The sequence below is a fragment of the Onychostoma macrolepis genome, chromosome 25 (assembly GCF_012432095.1).
Source record: "Onychostoma macrolepis isolate SWU-2019 chromosome 25, ASM1243209v1, whole genome shotgun sequence".
Taxonomy (NCBI): domain Eukaryota; kingdom Metazoa; phylum Chordata; class Actinopteri; order Cypriniformes; family Cyprinidae; genus Onychostoma; species Onychostoma macrolepis.
In genome coordinates this window covers 12,597,005-12,616,729 of record NC_081179.1, presented here as the reverse complement: position 1 = coordinate 12,616,729, position 19,725 = coordinate 12,597,005, and the positions used below count along the sequence as shown (strand labels likewise).

The window sequence follows — 19,725 nt, the reverse complement described above, 5'->3', positions numbered from 1 at the left end:
AGGCTGGGTCTTCCAACATGACAATGACCAAGCACACAGCCAGGATAACCAAGGAGTGGCTCTGTAAGAAGCATATCAAGGTTCTGGCGTGGCCTAGCCAGTCTCCAGACCTAAACCCAATAGAGAATCTTTGAGGAGCTCAAACTCCGTGTTTCTCAGCGACAGGCCAGAAACCTGACTGATCTAGAGAAGATCTGTGTGGAGGAGTGGGCCAAAATCCCTCCTGCAGTGTGTGCAAACCTGGTGAAAACTACAGGAAACGTTTGACCTCTGTAATTGCAAACAAAGGCTATTGTACCAAATATTAACATTGATTTTCTCAGGTGTTCAAATACTTATTTGCAGCTGTATCATACAAATAAATAGTTAAAAATCATACATTGTGATTTCTGGATTTTTTTTTAGATTATGTCTCTCACAGTGGACATGCACCTACGATGACAATTTCAGACCCTCCATGATTTCTAAGTGGGAGAACTTGCAAAATAGCAGGGTGTTCAAATACTTATTTTCCTCACTGTATATATATATATATATATATGAAATAATGCAACAGATGGCTTCAGTGAAAGCATATAGATTGATTAACAACATTGGCGCACACCGCAGTTCTGTCTTTATAGGTTTATAAGTTATTGTTAAAAAAAAAAAAAAACCGTTAAGGCTCATTCACTAACGGCGCTACTTTTGTATCGTGCAACTCGCTAGTTGGCTTTTTCCGTACATTTTTCATCCTTGTTTCTTAGTCTCAGTTATTGATTATATTGAAAATTACTTAAGCGGACTGATTATTAATAGAGTATTAATATTACTGTAATATAACATTAAAGCGTTCGTCTTGTTACTAGACTCATTGTTTTGTTCAATGGACTATTTTTGTTAGCGGAAGCTTTGATAATACAAGTTTAAAACAACGAATTATATCAGTAACGTCAACTTTAACGCTTTTAAAGTTGAAACACTCCGAAATTAATATAAATGTATCTTTCTTTAACCATCTGAGGACCGAATCTTTCGTGTTTTTTTTTTTTTTCCCCCTGAGGAAATCTATGGCGTTACTGTTGATAGAGGTTTGAACCCAGAACAGTCGTTTGAACAGTTTCTTCTCCTCTCGGTGACATTACCTCACACAGAGTCCACAGCAACCCACACCTCTTCCAAAATCTTCTGGCAGGAGCTAAAGTGGTTGTTAGCCTCTTGTCTCTGAGCACCGGCCGGTGACACACTTCTCACCGCCGCGGAGTACTGGGCTTCTTGTTGCTATGACGATGTCTTTTAATACCAGCAGGTGATATTTTAGGGCAGAGGTGGGAGCAATTTATGATATTGTCTTTTCAATTTGATTAATGGTCTCGGTAACCTGTCAGAATTTATATCGCGCATAAATTGCGAAATGAATTATGCAGCTACTATGCAATTCAAACTAGGCTAAGCGAATATGCATAGTATCATTCACTTCAAAGGCCCGATTTTGCATTATATTTCACTATTCCACTCCATCAGGTCCCTGAGGAAAAATATCCGCTGGACGTTTGGCATATTTGTCCCCACATGAATGAAAATGAGCTAAACAGAGCACAGTATGACTTCATCTTTAGCTCGCGGGTTCCTTGCGATGACTCGCTGTCTTCTCACACACACACACACACACACACGTTCAGTCACTCATTCAGCTGAAGTCAATAAGCGGATGAGAATCCGTCGCTATGGCAACACAGCAGCACAGCTGAGGGCAAAGCATGAGTCATCATTATTGTTTTGCATCACACTCTTTGAGACTCTCGCACCACAGATTGAATTTCAAAACCTCAATTAAGTCGGAGAGAACAACAAATCACGCCAGGTATAAGTCACAGTGATTCAGTGGATGCCTTTCATTCGTTAAAAAAAATATGACAGACACTTTTAAAGCTATTTTATTAAGTAATACAAGTCTAAAATTAAATATACTTTCAAATTCACAGAGTAAACACAACAGCAGATTGCAAACAGCTGAACATTCTTGAACATTATTGCAGCTCATTTTATGGGATGGGTCCTACTCAAAATAAAAATTCTGTCATTTACTCATCGTCAAATTGCTCCAAACCTGTTTGAGTTTCTTCCGTTGAGCACAAAAGAAGATATTTTGAAGAATGTGGGTAACCAAACATTTGACGGTAGCCATTCACTTCCATGGTTTGGAAAAAATATATATATATTATGCAAGTCAATGGGTGCCATTAACTGTTCGGTTACCAACATTCTTCAAAATATCTTTTATATTCAACAGAAGAAATAAATTCATACAGGTTCTGAATGACATGAGGGTGAGTAAATAATGACAGAATATTCATTTTTGGGTGAACTATCCCTTAAATCATTCTCAAACAATACCTTTGCATTTCATATAATAAAAATACAGCAATTTTTATGTAAATCTAAAAACAAATCACATGATCAAAAAATAAATCAAACATCTAAAAAAAGAAAAAAATCATAAAATAATTCTAATATACACAAACAAAAAAAAAAAAAAAAAAAATAGTGGCACGATTAAAATTACACGATTGGATCTGAATGATTAAATTATTTTTTTTGTGGATTTATATGCTTCTTTCAGTATTTATTTGAGTTGTATTACTCTGTAGGGTGAAAAAAAGATGCACAGAAAATTACTATTGTCTGTAATGTCTCTGTCTCTCTGCCGCTGAATCTGGGATCATAATTACTATCCAACTCCACCGGAGCTTAGAAGTACAGCGGAAGAGCTAATTACTGGTTTCAGAGCTGTATTTGCTGACAGATCAAACTATCAGCTGAATCTCAGCCAAAGAGGCTCTGTATTGTTCAGGCAGAAGTGCAGATAGTACAATATTAGCAGCTTCCAAGTAGATAACTAGGACCGTATCAGTCTTAACCTCAATCCTTTAAAACACACTGTGAAACTGATCTAAGAGTAAAAAATGTTTCTACTCGCTGTTGAATCTGAAGTTGGATGAGGGCTCTGCTACAGATGGAGACGAGGGCCCGGCACTGGACACGGTACTGGGAGGGCCGCTGGCGTCTGCACACACAAACACACAGAGTTAAAGGTCCTGGTCTTTCAGATTTTTTTTTTCTCCATTTATTGTTTTTGTCTTGACCAAAAAAAAAAAAGAAATCCTTTAAATTTAATAATGTCATAATCATTCATTTAATCAAATTTACTTTAAATGAAATGGCATCTAATTTTAGTTGGAAAAATATATATATTTTAGTTAAAAAGAAAACATTTTTGCACTACTGTTCAAAAGTTTAGGATCTGTAAGACTTTTAAAATGTTTTTGCTTTCTCACCAAGGCTGCATTTATTTGGTCAAAAATACAGTAAAAATAGGAATAGTGTCCAATATTATAGTTGTTATATTTTCAAATCTAATTTATTATGATAGCAAATCTGAATGTTCAGCATCAGTACTCCAGTTTTCAGTGTCATGTGATCCTTCAGAAATCATTCTAATATGCTCATTTTGTGCTCAAGAAATATTTCTTATTATTATCATCAATCTTGAAAACATCTGTGCAGCTTAATATTTGTGGAAATTGTGATCATTTATTTCTGGATTTTTGATGAATAGAAAGTTCAAAAGAACGGCATTTATTTGAAATATTTTATGTAACATTATAAATGTCTTTACAGTCACTTTTGATCAATGTAATGCATTCTTGCTAAAACAGTATTAATTTAAAAGAACATTTTTTAACAGCAGTATATATAACGTTTTATATATTAGCTTACAGTAATCATCCTGTATCCTAACACAACACTGGCTCAACCAATGGTGTGATTTTGGGGTGGGGCTTCAGTATCTGAATAACCAATAGCAATTCCAAATGGTACCGCTTCTGTCACAGTAATCAATCACAGCACTCGAAATTAATCTTTAAAAAACATAATATGAAGTCCACCAAACTAGAACCTGTCAGCAGATTCTCAGTATTTAGCCCTATTCGGACGGGACTAGTTTTCTGAGCTACATTTGAGTTTCGATTCTTATCACCTGACGTCTGCGATGTTCATGTACCAATTCGGACGGGACTAACATCTCTGTGTTTACTACAAATACCATGGTGAAGCTATATGGCTAGTATAGCAAAACCATGTTAATGTGTGGTTGCTTTAGTTTTACTTTAGTTATTTATTTGTAGTAAACCCGTGTTTAATTTTCATAAAGGTGCATATGTAATTAAAACATTATGTAATTGAGTGCAGAATGAACCAGTCTGAATGGTTTACGTGATCTGACTCTTGATTTTATTATTGTTTTTAATTTATTTACTTGCCGGGAGGCAAATATATCAAATATGAGCGCGGTAAGAGCGTCTACGGTAATTCACGTTGGCCAAAACACACAAGGAAACGCGTTCTCAAAAAATCTCACCGGCAATCACAAGACATCGCATTCGGACAGGATTAGTTTTCTCAGAGGATCACTGAGTTTGCTGAAAAACAGTAGGTAATTTGCTCTGGAATTATTACAGAGGTTGTGTGAGAAAAACACAGACATGGCAGATTCGGACGGGATTAAAATCACCAATTACGTCTGTGAAACACACATTTCTCTAACGACCCCCTGTAAAACTAGTCCCGTCCGAATAGGGCTTTTGTTTCATAAATCATCATGACCACATTTACATAACCGATATCCTTCTGTATTGTCCTACATAGAGCCTCATGGAACTAATGTTACATAAACAAAAACGGAACAATTACACTATTAATCTGAAAGATACTTTTGTCTTCCAGCATGTTCCTGGCCCCACTTTCACAAACAATGATATTATAGTAAATGGGTTACAAAGAGGCAGACAACGCAGTGACTAACGCAACCTAGATTTTTACTGAAAGCTGCTCCTAAAGCCACAGACTGAACATAAATCACTAAACTCTCAGGGGAAACTGCAGCATTAAAAGCCAACAGTAATCTTCTAAATGGCAGAGCTAAAAACTAGAATAGACCTGACAACTTAACTCAATTTCGCACCAAATAAGAGGTTTCATGTCTCGTCCAGTAAGAGTGACCATTTAAAGTGCCCACAAAAGTGCCTTATCCTAATGAAAAAAGATACTATGACAGTTAATACAAATACGTAATCAACCAATCTCATGGCAGCAACTCAATGCATTTTGGCTTGCTGACATGGTCAAGATGATCTGCTGAAGTTCAAACAGAGCATCAGAAAGGTGATTTGAGTGACTTTGAACATCTTGTAATGGCTACTTTCAGCAGATGTGTCACGTCACAAAAGCTCAAATTGTGTCAAACTGGTTTCTTGAATATGCCAATGAGTTCACAACACTCGTATGGCCTCCAAAGTCACCAGATCCCAATCCAACAGAGCATGTTTGGGATACAGTGGAACGGGAGACTCGCATCATGGATTGCAGCCGACAAATCAGGAGCAAATGCATGATGCTATCATGTCATTATGGACAAAAATCTCTCTGGAATGTTTAAGCAACTTGTTGAATCTATGCCATGGAGAATTAAGGCAGTTCTGAAGGCAAAAGAAGGTCCAAGCAAGGTGTACCTAATAAAGTGGGTGTATATGATGGTAAAGTGAAGTATACTCACACCAGAGAGACTGTGAAGCTGGCTGGTTCTGGACTGGGGTTGATATTGGCGTCTCCAGATTTTCAACATCTATGGATGGCTGGGAGTGTGACTCAAACATGGCAGACAGGGCTAAAGAGAAAAAAAAAACAGAATATACACTCTTAAAAATAAAGGTTCCAAAAGGGTGCCACAGAAAAACCATTTTTGGTTTCCCCAAACAATCGTTCAGTGAACAGTTGTTTAAAACTATTTTTAGTGTGAAGAACATCTTAAAAATCCAAAGAACCTTTTTCCACTATAAAAAAAACTTGTGGAATGGAAAGGTTGTACGGATGTTAAAGGTTCTTCATGGAACCTAAGGCCTATTTTAAAATGTAAGTGGCAATTCAAACAATTTAAGCAGTTTATAGCTACACATTGGCATTTGGTGTCAGTTCAGTGTAAATAATTATAACTTTAATGCAAGTGTGGTCAACGTCCTCATGTAAAATAGATTTCAAGACAATCAAGTGTAATAATGAATGTGAAAGTATTCATCCACTTACATTTGAGCCTCTTGAATTGTGTCTCGCTTCCGTTCTTACACAACGTGGTGAGGAACTCGTCCACCTGCTTGAGGGACAGCGAGTTGTGCAGTGTCTCCAGTGGATAGATGGAGGGCACCAAGGAGCAACCTTCAAACCCTGCACCAATACATGTTCCAAAACACAAACTCTTTCAGTGGCAGACATAATTACAGATATCCCATGAACACACACTGAGCTCTTGTACGGCGTATGAAACCAACCTCTTGTGACCTACAAGCACTGTATGGCCAAATAAACACAACCCAACACTATTTTGCCAATGGGTATCCAGAAAATCTCAAAGATGGAACAGCACCATGATGCAACTGGAATCGCAATGTTCCATGTCGGCTTGTGACAAATCTTTACAATTAATTTGATGAAAATTAATAAGTTCTAGAACTTCGGTCCACTAACAAAGTGTTTTGTATCTCGTTTGCAAGGCATTATCAGTTTAACGCAGAGAGAATTAGGGCGGACTGCTGCAGACTAATAAACCAATTAGAAGCTTTACATGTTTAACTAACTAATAAAAAGATTAGAGAAACTGTCATTTAAAACATAAAACAAGTGCAATGCTGGAGAATCACACTTTAATAACCCCAGTATACTGAAATGGATTTAATTACTTCTTCGTTTGCTAATGGGTTTAGGTTAGCGGTAACAGAACTAGATGATGATAGAGAAAGTGTGTAAATGGAAGTGGTACGCTTTCCCAGTTAAATAATGACAAAAAAGAACAGTTACTCAGAAGCAGTTTAATTCAGCACTTTAAAATATATGAAAGATTTGCATATTGTTAAAAAAAAAAGCTTGCTTTCTTTATCTCATAAGCCGGCTGCACTGTAGTCTGTCTGTCCTTTATAATAGCTGGTAATCAGATTGAACTGTGTGGCCTTGTGTAACTTGAGAACTTTTGCAAGCAGGTCACTGTTAGAGAGTAGAATTTTCTGAACGAATCGGTCCTGATTTATGAACAAATCATTTTGAGATTCAAAAGAGCTGCTTTGTTTTGCATAGCAAATCTAGTCATGCAGTTTGTACACACCATATGCATGCAATAAACACACGCAATAAAAACACAATACCTTTGAATGATTTATGTGCACAAGCAAGGTTTGATGCACATTCATGTTCCTTACACAGGTTACACAAATATTTTTATATATAATATTCAGAAGTCTGGATTTTTTTATGTTTTTGAAAGAAGTGTATTAATATTCAAAATAACTATTCAAAAATCACATATACACATACATATATACAGGTGCTGGTCATATAATTAGAATGTCATCAAAAAGTTGATTTATTTCACTAATTCCATTCAAAATTGAAACTACATTACACACAGACTGATATATTTCAAATGTTTATTTCTTTTAATTTTGATGATTATAACTGACAACTAAGGAAAATCCCAAATTCAGTATCTCAGAAAATTAGAATATTACTTAAGACCAATACAAAGAAAGGATTTTTAGATATCTTGGCCAACTGAAAAGTATGAGCATGTACAGCACTCAATACTTAGTTGGGGCTCCTTTTGCCTGAATTACTGCAGCAATGTGGCGTGGCATGGAGTCGATCAGTCTGTAAAATGTCAGAAATGCCAAATTTACTTTCATCAGAGAACATAACTTTGGACCACTCAGCAGCAGTCCAGTCCTTTTTGTTTTTAGCCCAGGCGAGACGCTTCTGACGCTGTCTGTTGTTCAAGAGTGGCTTGACACAAGGAATGCGACAGCTGAAACCCATGTCTTGCATACGTCTGTGCGTAGTGGCTCTTGAAGCACTGACTCCAGCTGCAGTCCACTCTTTGTGAATCTCCCCCACATTTTTGAATGGGTTTTGTTTCACAATCCTCTCCAGGGTGCGGTTATCCCTATTGCTTGTACACTTTTTTTCTACCACATCTTTTCCTTCCCTTCGCCTCTCTATTAATGTGCTTGGACACAGAGCTCTGTGAACAGCCAGCCTCTTTTGCAATGACCTTTTGTGTCTTGCCCTCCTTGTGCAATGTGTCAATGGTCGTCTTTTGGACAACTGTCAAGTCAGCAGTCTTCCCCATGATTGTGTAGCCTACAGAACTAGACTGAGACCGTTTAAAGGCCTTTGCAGGTGTTTTGAGTTAATTAGCTGATTAGAGTGTGGCACCAGGTGTCTTCAATATTGAACCTTTTCACAATATTCTAATTTTCTGAGATACTGAATTTGGGATTTTCCTTAGTTGTCAGTTATAATCATCAAAATTAAAAGAAATAAACATTTGAAATATATCAGTCTGTGTGTAATGAATGAATATAATATACAAGTTTCACTTTTTGAATGGAATTAGTGAAATAAATCAACTTTTGATGATATTCTAATTATATGACCAGCACCTGTACATATACACACACATATACACACATACATATATATATATATATATATATATATTTTTTTTTTTATTTTTTTTCTTCTTCTATGTTTTCTGTATTTTTATATTCTGTAAAAATTTTAATATATAATTTATTTTATTTTACATTAATTTATTTTTCTTATTATTATTATTATTATTATTATTATGTGGAAAACAGCTGTGCTGCTTAATATTTTTGGAAACCATGATACATTTTTTCAGTATGCTTCAATGAGCAGAAAGTTCAAAAGAACAGCAATTATTTGAAATAAAATTTTAAATTGAACATCAGAAATTTGATTTCTACAGATTTATAAAAGTAATATGCCACTGGAGGTAACTGATTTGATCGTCACATTGATGTTTACCATGGTTAAGAGGGTATTAGGACACGAAGCATGAGAACACTCAATAATGGTGGTAAATTAAAATGTAACTACAGGGCTCTTGTCCATAATTTTTCTGATTGATGTTACCATTTCCCAAGACAATCAAGTTACTCTAATAAACACGTAAAAAGCTGCAAGAGCATTATACTTACTCTATGTAGACGTCAACATAAGCAAGTGATCTTCACATTCACCAAGCCATATGTACAGGCATGCGGTAAGAAAAGAGGAACAGAGGTTATGAGATGTTATACAGCACAAAGAATGAAACGTCACTGAGTGAAGAAGAGCAAGAAGTCAGATAAAAGAGCAGAGCAGATAACTGTAAAGCTTTGGTATAAGCTGAAGCATCACACACTTTGCATGTGAATGTCAAAAATGAGGTAATAAGACTCGAAAGCAGGGGAAGGACTGAGCAAGTGACAAGAGTGCTGACCAGAGAGGGTTTCTGGGGGTTTCTGGCCAGCACGGAGCAGGTGGAGGTGGTAGGAGCAGCGCTGTAGGTGATGGAGCCCAGCTAACAGCTTTACCACCTGATGCTCATCTAAGAGCGCTACAGGAGTGAGAGGATGATGAGGACAAAAATGGATGCAAGAGGTGAAGGTTAACAACAGAGAGGGATAACAAATGTCCAGGGAACACAGAGGAAAAGATAGAAAGGAAAGAGTAATGAGTAAAGTACTATCAATTAACTATCAACAATCAAAGAAAGAAAGAAATTATAAATACTGTAAAGCAGAGGAGAAGAAAGAAGGTAAGGAGTAGTGTTATTTTTTTAAGTATTATGAATTAATTTGTAAAAAAGTAAATATATACTTTTATTTAATATTACTACAATTTAAATAAAACAGGAATTAAAGTACTAATTATTTCTAATTTGTGAATTTTATGAATTAAAAAGTCACTATTGCTTTGTTTGTAAATTATACTGTTAATTATTGAGGATGGGGAGTCAGATTGATAAGCAGAATCATTCAAATCCTCTGAGAAACAGGAGGAAAACACTGAGTAACAGGAGGAAGAGGAGGGAGAGTAGGAGGACAGGAGGGAGAGGGATGAGGTAAGCAAAGATGTGGCAGAGATAGAGGAGGGATGGTGTGGGCCGTAGGGATTCGGGAGGGAACTAAACACTGCAGGTTGAGGGGGAACAAAGGGATGACAGAGATGGAGGAGGAAGAGAAGGAGGAGGAAGGAAGGAGAGGCCACTGCAGCACACAGCAATGAGGATCCTCTGCCTCAACCCCTGCTGAGATGTTTTTGCCAGTGACTCAGCAACATACAATTAATGAGCTGAAATTAATGTTTTTGGTTTTGTCAGGACCTACAACTATTTTCAGAGACAACTAGAGTGCAATTAGTGTCCCTGTAAGAAGCCAACTCTCCGAACAGAGCCTAAAGATTGAGCAAAGCTCTTTGCATTATCAACTAGCGTTCAAATTATGCTATTTGTATTTGAATGAAACATTTGAATAGATTAGGTTTCACAGTGCATGCAAACACTCCTGATGTTTCATAACATAGTGAGTCATTCATACAAAGTCAGCTGTAACAAGCAGCAATAATCTTGCACTGAAGCAATTTTTTCATGTGCTTCGGTTAACTAATTTTTAAAGAGCATAAATATATTACTGCATAATGCACAATATCGTCTAACCAATATAGTGTAGGTATATCTGTTTTAGACTGAAAAAGCAGCCCAAATAAATGACAATAATTAAATTAATACAAAATAATCATTTGTAATTAAAACAGCTGTTTTTAGCTTGAAAAAGCAGCCCATTTAAACAAACAGTGATTAAATAAATTACAAAATTAATAATTAATAAAAATTATGGACATAAATAGTGCAAAATGCTATGGATGTCAAATTGCAATACTTAATAATTATACAAATATTAATTATATAAATTACAAAATTATGGACATCAACCATGCAAAATGCTATTGATTTGTTATAATTGATAATAATTACATAAAAGTAATTAAATGTCATAATAATAAATAAAATAACTAACTAACATCGATAATGCAAAAATGCTATTGATGCAAAATTACAATAATTAAATGTTACAATATTAATAACAAATTAAATAATTGACATCAACAGTGCAAAACACATATTTGGTTGAAGGGTCGAAGTTCCCAATGAAGATGTTTTTACTTTATTTTTCAATAAAACAGCAGGCTGCATCTGTTTTCTGTGTTCTTGATTTTAATGACTTGATTAACTTAGTCTGTACTGTACGTACAGTACGTGATCTGCAGCTTAAATGGGTCAGCCCAACATTTTTCTCACTTGGATTTGGATTTCTATCCACTTGAAATTGGATAGAAATGGTTTTTCAACAGTAGGTCAACAAGTTCAACTGCATCATGTATTAGAGTCTGCAATTCTACTACAAATTATCACAATGTAAAACCTAGTCCTGATGCACTACTAACGCCATTTCAGTGGGAAGAGAGGATTTTTTTTTTTCTTTATGCTGACAGCATGTAAATCTTCCTCAGTCTTGACAAATATGCTTAATGGCTGGGAAAATGACAGGCACATTTTGATAGGAAACACATGGTTAGTCTGTCTGAAGGGTTTTGAGACTCGAGGCAAAAATGAGTTTCCCTCAAGCAGTGCTAAACTGTCAAATGAAATAAGTAGTTATATCATTTCAACTCCTCCCTATGCTGTACGGTGTGGAGAAAAACACTTCAACCTCACCGAAACCCGTCTGAACTCAAATCCCTACAGAGACGCCCACATTCGACAAAGCCTTGTGCTAAACATATGCATCATTTTATAAGGGTTCAGTCCCTCAGCAACAGACTTGCTTCATGAGCAAACCTGTGAATGTGAATATAATGATCATCTTAAATGTCTCTCAAAAGTCTCGAAATGTAAGACCAAAAACAAAGTCAAACACTTTGTAAATACTAATTGGAGCTTTGACATACATTTCAATAATCAATAAGATCATGCAACTATAAAGCCCTGCATACATAAACAAGTTTGTTCAAATAAAAGAAAATCATTCTCATAAATTTCATTTCAATCAAGATAATGATTAAAGTAAAAACAGATGTTAACCCTCACCCCATTAGCATCTAGAAATTATATTATTTAAAACAAAACATTGACTCGAGAAGCAAAACTGCACATGATATTAAAAGCATAAATTAAAACAACTGCAGTGTTATTTTAGTATCACTGAAGATAGTATTATAGTTTTTATTAATATTTTGAATCAGCATTTTTTTTTCATTTCAGTTCACAATATTTAGTAATTGTGTTGTTTTTCCATTTTTAGTAGTTTTAAAACGGTCTCTATGAATGAATTCATTCATTCTGAGAGTGTTTTTATTTATATATTTATTATTATTATTATTATTATTTATTTTAGTATATCAAACTAAAAGAAATTGAAATGAAAAATGTTGAAAAATAGCTGAAATCATTTTTTTTATGGTTTTAATTCTAGTAATGAATAAATAAAAACTAATTCTCTGAAAAGTCTTAATATCATGCAGTTTTTCCTCCTCAAATAAATATTTATATAATTATTAATTATTTTATATTGATTAAGACTATTATTTCTTTTGCAATGAAGACGTAACATATGCCATGTGATCATTAAAGCAGTAATGGTGGTGGAAGGGTTAACCATTTCTAAAACAAGTGGATGAACATGAAAGGTGTTCACAAGGTTTTCCACACAAACAGCAATATATCCAGAGTGATATATTCGGTACACAACCCATGCATCTAGCCAATCAGAAGGAGAAATGAATTAAGATGGGCGTGTCTTGTGAATCTATATGAAAAAGGTGAAGATAAGCCTTCCCGATTCATAAAGTAAATTAAACAAAAATCACAAACGGTGCTAAATTACGAAGACTAGCAGCAGCAGAGGGCATGCAGGAGAGTGTCAACAAAAAAAACACGGACTCAAAAACTCCAAACATACCATTAGTCGGATGCCTGGCATACGACACAGAAAATCTCTTTACTGCCGGCATAGAGAGCAGCTCTGAGGAGATAAAAGAGGCATTCGGCATTACTCGTGTCATTGCGCCCCTCGTGAGCTTCCGCTTTTACTCAAAACCACCAGCATTTTAAATCCTCCCACCATCATGCAATCTTTCTGTTCCTCGTAAAACCATCTATAACAAGCAGGTTAAAGTAACAGTGGGGCCAGATGTTGCCCTTGAATGTGGAGATTGAGTAACAAAACAAAAAACAATTAGATGTCACAACAAACTACCCAGAATTCTCTGTGCTACAGCATCCTTTTGGATGCAGCATGACAAGGCAGTATTTTGGGTGCTATTTCAAATGTCTTACACAAGGTAATCCTCTATATCTCAGAGACACAGCAACACCCTGTGGACAAAACTATTAATGCTGCTAAGAAAGTGAGTAGTGAACATTCATTTCAATAAGTATTAATAATAATAAATATAATAAAACAAGAATACTAATCATAATAATAAATAATTTCAAATAATGTATTTAATCCTGACGGGGACAGAGAAAATGCATTTGTTTCCACATATGTAATTGGAGTGCAACGTCCAATAAATGTTTTGAAAATAACCATAATATCAGTTAGAGATTGTGGTAAAAGCAATAATTTGTGTTGCCATGGATATTATCCATCACAAACACATTTTCAGAAATGTCATAGGACACCAAAATGTTTCCATTTTGCATAAAAAAAGCTTGCAAATGTGTGCAATTTAGCAAATTATGAAACAAATGTTTGTTTACATGCACATGCAGCATACAAATAAGCAGTTTGGAGGTAGCAAAGGTGACAAACGATTAGTTATAACATTATTCGGTAACTGTGGAAACCTAATTTTCCTACGAGAGACACGGATAAATAGCTGGAAGCAAATAGTTTAGGAACAGCTCCTGCTGTGTGTAATGACTTGATTTGGGATGTCTTTGAAGGCTAGACTAAAATTTCAAGTATGAAGTATGCTGAAAAAAAGCCACTAGGATGAAGGAATATTGAATGCTAATCAACATTATTTGTTGCACTGAATGAAGTAAAATGGGAATATCTGGAAGTTATGCAGAAGAACTGATGGCTGGGACGTTTGTGATAATTTGAATCTTCAGGTCAAAAGGTGGCTGAGGTACGTTACAACCCTGTGTGTGTGTGTCTGGAACATACCGGTTTGAGAAGACAGACTCCTGATCGAGGAAGGTTTTTTGCGGGGGGCTCGTGCTAGGTCTCTCAGGTTGGGGAAGGAGGCGCTGAAGAGGCCCGCACACTGGGCGCCTGCGTGTGGGAAGGGAGGGAGACCGTGGGGTGGAGCGGTGGGGAGGGGAGGGGGGCGATGGTTAGTAGTGGTTAGTTTTCACATGTGAACATGCAGCTTCACATTTGAAGACGTTATCAGGATAGTTCACCCAAAAATTAAATGATCTATTCTAAAACATTTCTGAATTAAAATGTAAATTATATACATTTATTTGTTTTAGGGCATAAAGTAAAAAAATACCACGGTAACAACTGTCAAAAAAAAAAAAAAAAAAAGATGACATTTTTTAAAAAGATTATGTAATTTAGTGCTATCTTTAATATATATTTTCAGAATATTATTAAAATAGTTAATATTTCAAATTTTACTATAAATCTATAAATAATTTTTACTTTATATTTTTATAATACTCTTTTTATATTAATAAGTATAATATGTAAATAAATATTATATTATTATTTTAAATACATTATATAATATCTGTTAAAATATTATAAGAAATAGATAAAAATTGCCAAAATGAAGTCTAAATGCAAATGTAGGAAAAATGTACATTTTAAATTATTAATTAAAACATAAATTTTATTAATTAATAATTCATAATAGGTATAAAATATTTACCCTAAAAAAAATAACTACTAGGCTAACTTTGGAACGTACTTGTTATTATCATTTTGGTTTATCATTTTTACTTTTTTCCACAATTATTAAATTCTTATTAAATTAAGTACTTAAATGTAAATGTTTGTTAAAAAGTTTTTCAGAACCATATTAAACCAAAACGAATGCAGATAACTTTGCACAAGCATTTTAAAATAGATTTTTTTTAAAGATTTTGTCATCTTGGACACTTTCATTTTTCACTGACCCATTTTTCGACATTCATTTTTGGCTGAACTGTTCCTTTAAGCTCTATTCCAGGCATATAGAGAACTTTTTTTTTTATAGAAAACCCAGTTTTAAAACTGCTGGTCTTCTGCTGGGAACATAAATATGTTGCCAGTGCAGGTGGGTGAAACACTGACAAATGTAATTTAAGGACTTTGGCTCTAAAAGAACAAAAGCACATCACTAACTGCAACCACTAGAGGGTAGTACTGAAAAAAACAGCACTTGTTTAAAAGCTCAAATGAAAGACATGCCAAATGCAACATGCACTTAGTTAAAAAAATAGTGATCTGCAAATCATGCTTTAAACGTTTAGTGAGGTGCAAACAACATTAGCCACAATCTCTAAACATTATGCAACGTCGAGCCTACGAAACCTTGCATTGTCACCCTGTAAATGTTCTTTGGAGATAGAAATAGTATGGACAAGAATAGCAGAGAAGGCCCTGCCAGCAGCCATATTTAGACCACTACTGGCAGCATGGACGCATTTTCGACGCACATGACTTAAATAAACTTGAGCAGGGTCCTTGAACTGTGTCATTGGCGCTAAACAGAAACAAGCGGTCAACCGGGACAGGTCACTTGAGAGGTTTTTCCAATGAGACTGATGACAGAGAGATGTGCCACATGAAAACAACACAAGTGTAATGTAAATCCCACCTAGCCCGCTGGGTTTGATCTCAGGTGACTGACGAGAAGTTGATGGGAAGATGCGATACGCCAGTCCTCGAGAAGAAGTGTTGTTCTCTGAAAGAGCCTGCAAAGAGAGGAAAACAAAATCATACGTACAAACATAAAAAAAACAATTTTTAAAAAAGAGACATATACACAAAACAGCATTGCTAATTGTTTCAGCACAAACATTCCTTCTAAGTCAATTCAACTTGTTATTCAGTTTTTAAATTATACCCCCTGTATGATGACCCCTGTGAAGGAATATAAATGTTATATATTTTTAAATATACACAACCGTTCAAAGATTCAAAGATGATCCTTCAGGAATCATAATATGATGATTTGGTGCTGAAGAAACATTTATGCTTAATGTTGAAAACAGTTGTGCTGCTTAATATTTTTGTTGAGACCATGATACGTTTTTTCAGGATTATTTAAGTAGAAAGGCAAAAATAATAGTTTTTCTTTAAAACAGAATTTTTTGTAACATTATAATTGTCATTACTGTCACTTTTGATCAATTTAGGGTATCCTTGCTCAATAAAAGTATTAATTTAAAAAATATAAATATATTACAGAGCTCAAACATTTGAAATTGTTATACTATGTGAGAAAATATTACTCTGTTTTATTATCAATATTTTGTCATGAAATATAACTGTAATTGTTTCCAAAATTAAATAATTGCATATTGTTAAAATGTCATCCAAAACATTTAATCAATATCTTAATTTGGTAACACATTACTTAAAGCCTTTTTGTTTAATGCATTATAAAGGGTTATTAATGCAATTTAATTATTTAATTATTAATATTATATAACCAAATTTAAAATGCATTATGTAACAATGAATTGATAAGTGTTATAATGTATTAACTGTGGTTACAATTACTCATGAGATTGTAAAATGCATTAAAAGGTGCATTACAAGGCTTTAAAACTACTTTTATAATGCATTATACATAATGGCTTTAAGTAAAGTGTTAGCCTTAATTTCACGTTCGATTTCTTCTCAAATTTTGACAGAGTACCATCAAAAACTCATGGATTAGACTATATGGTCTTGACAAAACTCACTGATATTTGCCTGGTGCCATTTACATTGCACTATGATCACCACACAGTTGAATGAATTTCATTTAAAGTAAACGTTTGTGTCCATTTTTTTATCATGGCAGCAGTTAATCAAATAAAGGAAATTAAAGCCTACTAAAAGAGCCTATAATACAGTACTCTACCTCCATAGATCCAGCTTTTCTGCCTCGAATGAGTGGCGACTTCCTCTGAATGCTGATTGGCTCAGTCAGCACGGCCCTGTCAGGCTCATCTTGGGAAAGGTCTTCAAGACTGCCTGGGTCTGTCTGCTTCTCGTGGTTCTGTTACATGTGAAATGGAAGTGTTGGAAGTGGTCTAGCAAGCAATATTTCTTAGAAAGTCGTACATAAAATCCAAGGTTCAGCAGAGGAATGTGGTCCAAAATAAATGGGGCGACTGAAACGCATACCTCGGAAGAAGCAGGCCGGAAGCCAAAACCCATTGGTGCATTATCCTCATCCTTGCACCCCTTCACTCCCGGGCTAAAGTGCAACTCCACATGAAAACGTTCCTCTGAGGAGGGGTCCTACAGACACACACGTCAGCATATGAAAGAAGCAACGAAATTGAGTACATAGAGCTGACACCAGCTCTCATACCTTGTTATTGTCCTCATACAGCATAATAACAATCTGTGTCATATAGTTGAGTTCGGTTACAGCGCTGAGATAGTCCATAGCCTGCTTCCACTGTTCATCTTTTTGCTCCTAACCAGACACAGATAAGAAAAAACAAGTAGTAACCTGCATTATACATGATGCGGGGCATCATGTGCATGTTTGATGCTTGTTTACTCACATCTAACAGGCCTCCATAGCGAAAGATGTTAAGCAGGGAGTGTACATGGCTCTCGCTTGTGAAATACAGCCGGGTTCGAACATGTCGACCCGGAGACATCACGCCCCGGGAGTACCTGAACCACCAGGAGGGATGAAATACACAACTTGATCACTCACAGGTTCTGGGTCTGCAGAGCTTCTACAACAATGTGAGGTTGTATAATATGATAGCTGAAGTACATACTGCATGGTTTTAATGGAAAAAAGGGAACTTTTAAGCATGCATTAAGACAGACTAGCAATGTCAAAAGTCGACAGCAATTTTAAAACTATCTATGATGGCACTACTATTAACCAACAACAAATAAAATATAAATAAAATAAATAAATATACAATATAAAAACATAAATAAACAATATAATTTTTATTTATTTTATTTTTTTTAATGTTGTAACATTTGTTTTTGTTTGCTAAAGTTTGTTTTGCTATTTTAAATACTATTGTCAACAACAACAACAACAAAAAAAAGTGTGTTAAAAATGTTAATTTCATTGAAAAAATCTGTATGGATTTTAGTGCAAGCAAAATGAACTACATTTTGACAAAGATTTTCATCAAAATACAGTAACTATGTCTAAAACAAACAAAATAAAATCTTTAAATATCAAAACTTTTGAAAATAAACAAACAAATTAATATTTATACATTTTTCAAAATGTTGAAAAAAAACTTTAGTTATTTAGTCTACTTTAGTCTAGTTATTTGACACATCGTCAACAAAAAATAAAAAAATTTAAATGCTGACAATATTATGCTATTTTAGTGCAGAAGTAAAATTGACTGCATTTAATAAATATTAACATAGATTACATGTATAATTATTTAATAAATATGGCATGATAAACATTTATCAAAACATAATATCAATATCAACAATATTGAAAATAAATAAATAAATAAATCTATAAATAATTATACTATTTTCAAAATGCTGACAAATTTGGTTTGGTAAAGTTAGGATCACTTTTTTTCTTTTTCTTTTTTACGTATTACTGCCAATAAAAAACAAAAATGTTATTTTTGTTGACAAAAACGGTTCACCATTTAGTACAAGTAAAATGGATATCAATTAATAAATGACATGACAAGGCTTTTCATCAAAGCACCAACTATGGCCAATAAACACATAAATACACGAAAACATAAAAAGCACAAGGGGTTGTGAGTAAAATATCCACAAAAAAGCATGCATGGATGCTGAAGTGGACTGTACTAATAGTAATTTAACACACTATACAAGATGTACAGTATAGTATGCATAATGTGATTTATCCTTCACTCTGTCAAAGAGTTAGGCACTGTACCCCAGTACAGAGACTCACAGTGGATGCAGCTTGTTGACGGCCTCGTCCTCATGTGTTCTCTGAAGATCCAGCTGAATCTTCTTGACCAGAGGCAGGCAGTAGGCACTGGCGATATCCAGCTTCTCCGCTTTAGTGATTCCATACTCCTGAAAGAGAGTGTGTATGCAGCTAACAGCAAGATAAACGAGAATAAATTAACACTATTTGCCACGTTTATCGATTCCTCTACCTGTGGGATAATGATGTCTGCAAGTGCTCTGGACAGACGGAAAAGCTCCAGCGTGTCCTCCAGACCCAGAGAAGAATTGTGTTGGGTGTCATATTTCACACAGTCATAGATGTCCGGGATCTTACTGATGTCATAGCGACCGTTTTTCATGCGGAAATCACGCTCCAGTTTGGACCAGCGCTGCAGCATGAGCTCCAGAGTCTCGCTGTGGTATAGCTGCAGATCTGTCAAACGAAATAAATAAATAAATAAAAATATGTTTTTAGTTTTTTTTTTTTTACGTTTTTTTTCAAAACTACTGCAAGAAAGAAGCCAAAAAAGAGGGCAAACCTGCAGATTTGGGGTCTTCCAGCCTTTTACAGATCTGACAAGTAAGGCTTTGAATGAGCGTGTGAACTTGGTCACAAGTACTGACTGGATTGACAATTACCCCCATAGAGTTCACCAGAGATGGGCTGCTTGTTGAAGCCAACTTAAAGAGGACAAATTTAAGA

At 35.0% G+C, this 19,725-nt stretch overlaps 1 protein-coding gene across 12 annotated transcripts in view; it reads right to left on the bottom strand.

Annotated features, from left to right (window-relative positions):
* Window positions 1-1,900: 1,900 nt before the first annotated feature.
* The window catches only part of ppip5k1b (diphosphoinositol pentakisphosphate kinase 1b), a 35,619-nt gene continuing 17,794 nt past the window's right edge, over window positions 1,901-19,725 (bottom strand). For 3 of the 12 annotated variants that reach the window (XM_058767235.1, XM_058767234.1, XM_058767237.1), the window contains 13 exons: window positions 19,562-19,703; window positions 19,232-19,455; window positions 19,021-19,148; window positions 17,657-17,780; window positions 17,458-17,565; window positions 17,268-17,384; window positions 17,002-17,139; window positions 15,748-15,844; window positions 14,106-14,213; window positions 12,891-12,953; window positions 6,124-6,261; window positions 5,597-5,707; window positions 1,901-3,046 (listed from right to left, as the gene is read on the bottom strand). In XM_058767235.1, coding sequence (XP_058623218.1) covers window positions 2,952-3,046; window positions 5,597-5,707; window positions 6,124-6,261; window positions 12,891-12,953; window positions 14,106-14,213; window positions 15,748-15,844; window positions 17,002-17,139; window positions 17,268-17,384; window positions 17,458-17,565; window positions 17,657-17,780; window positions 19,021-19,148; window positions 19,232-19,455; window positions 19,562-19,703 — 1,593 coding nt within the window. In that variant the 3' untranslated portion in view covers window positions 1,901-2,951. Of the gene's footprint in view, window positions 3,047-4,402; window positions 4,464-5,596; window positions 5,708-6,123; window positions 6,262-12,890; window positions 12,954-14,105; window positions 14,214-15,747; window positions 15,845-17,001; window positions 17,140-17,267; window positions 17,385-17,457; window positions 17,566-17,656; window positions 17,781-19,020; window positions 19,149-19,231; window positions 19,456-19,561; window positions 19,704-19,725 lie in introns of all 12 variants that reach the window. The other 9 variants (XM_058767236.1, XM_058767238.1, XM_058767240.1 and 6 more) reach the window with 7 other exon arrangements.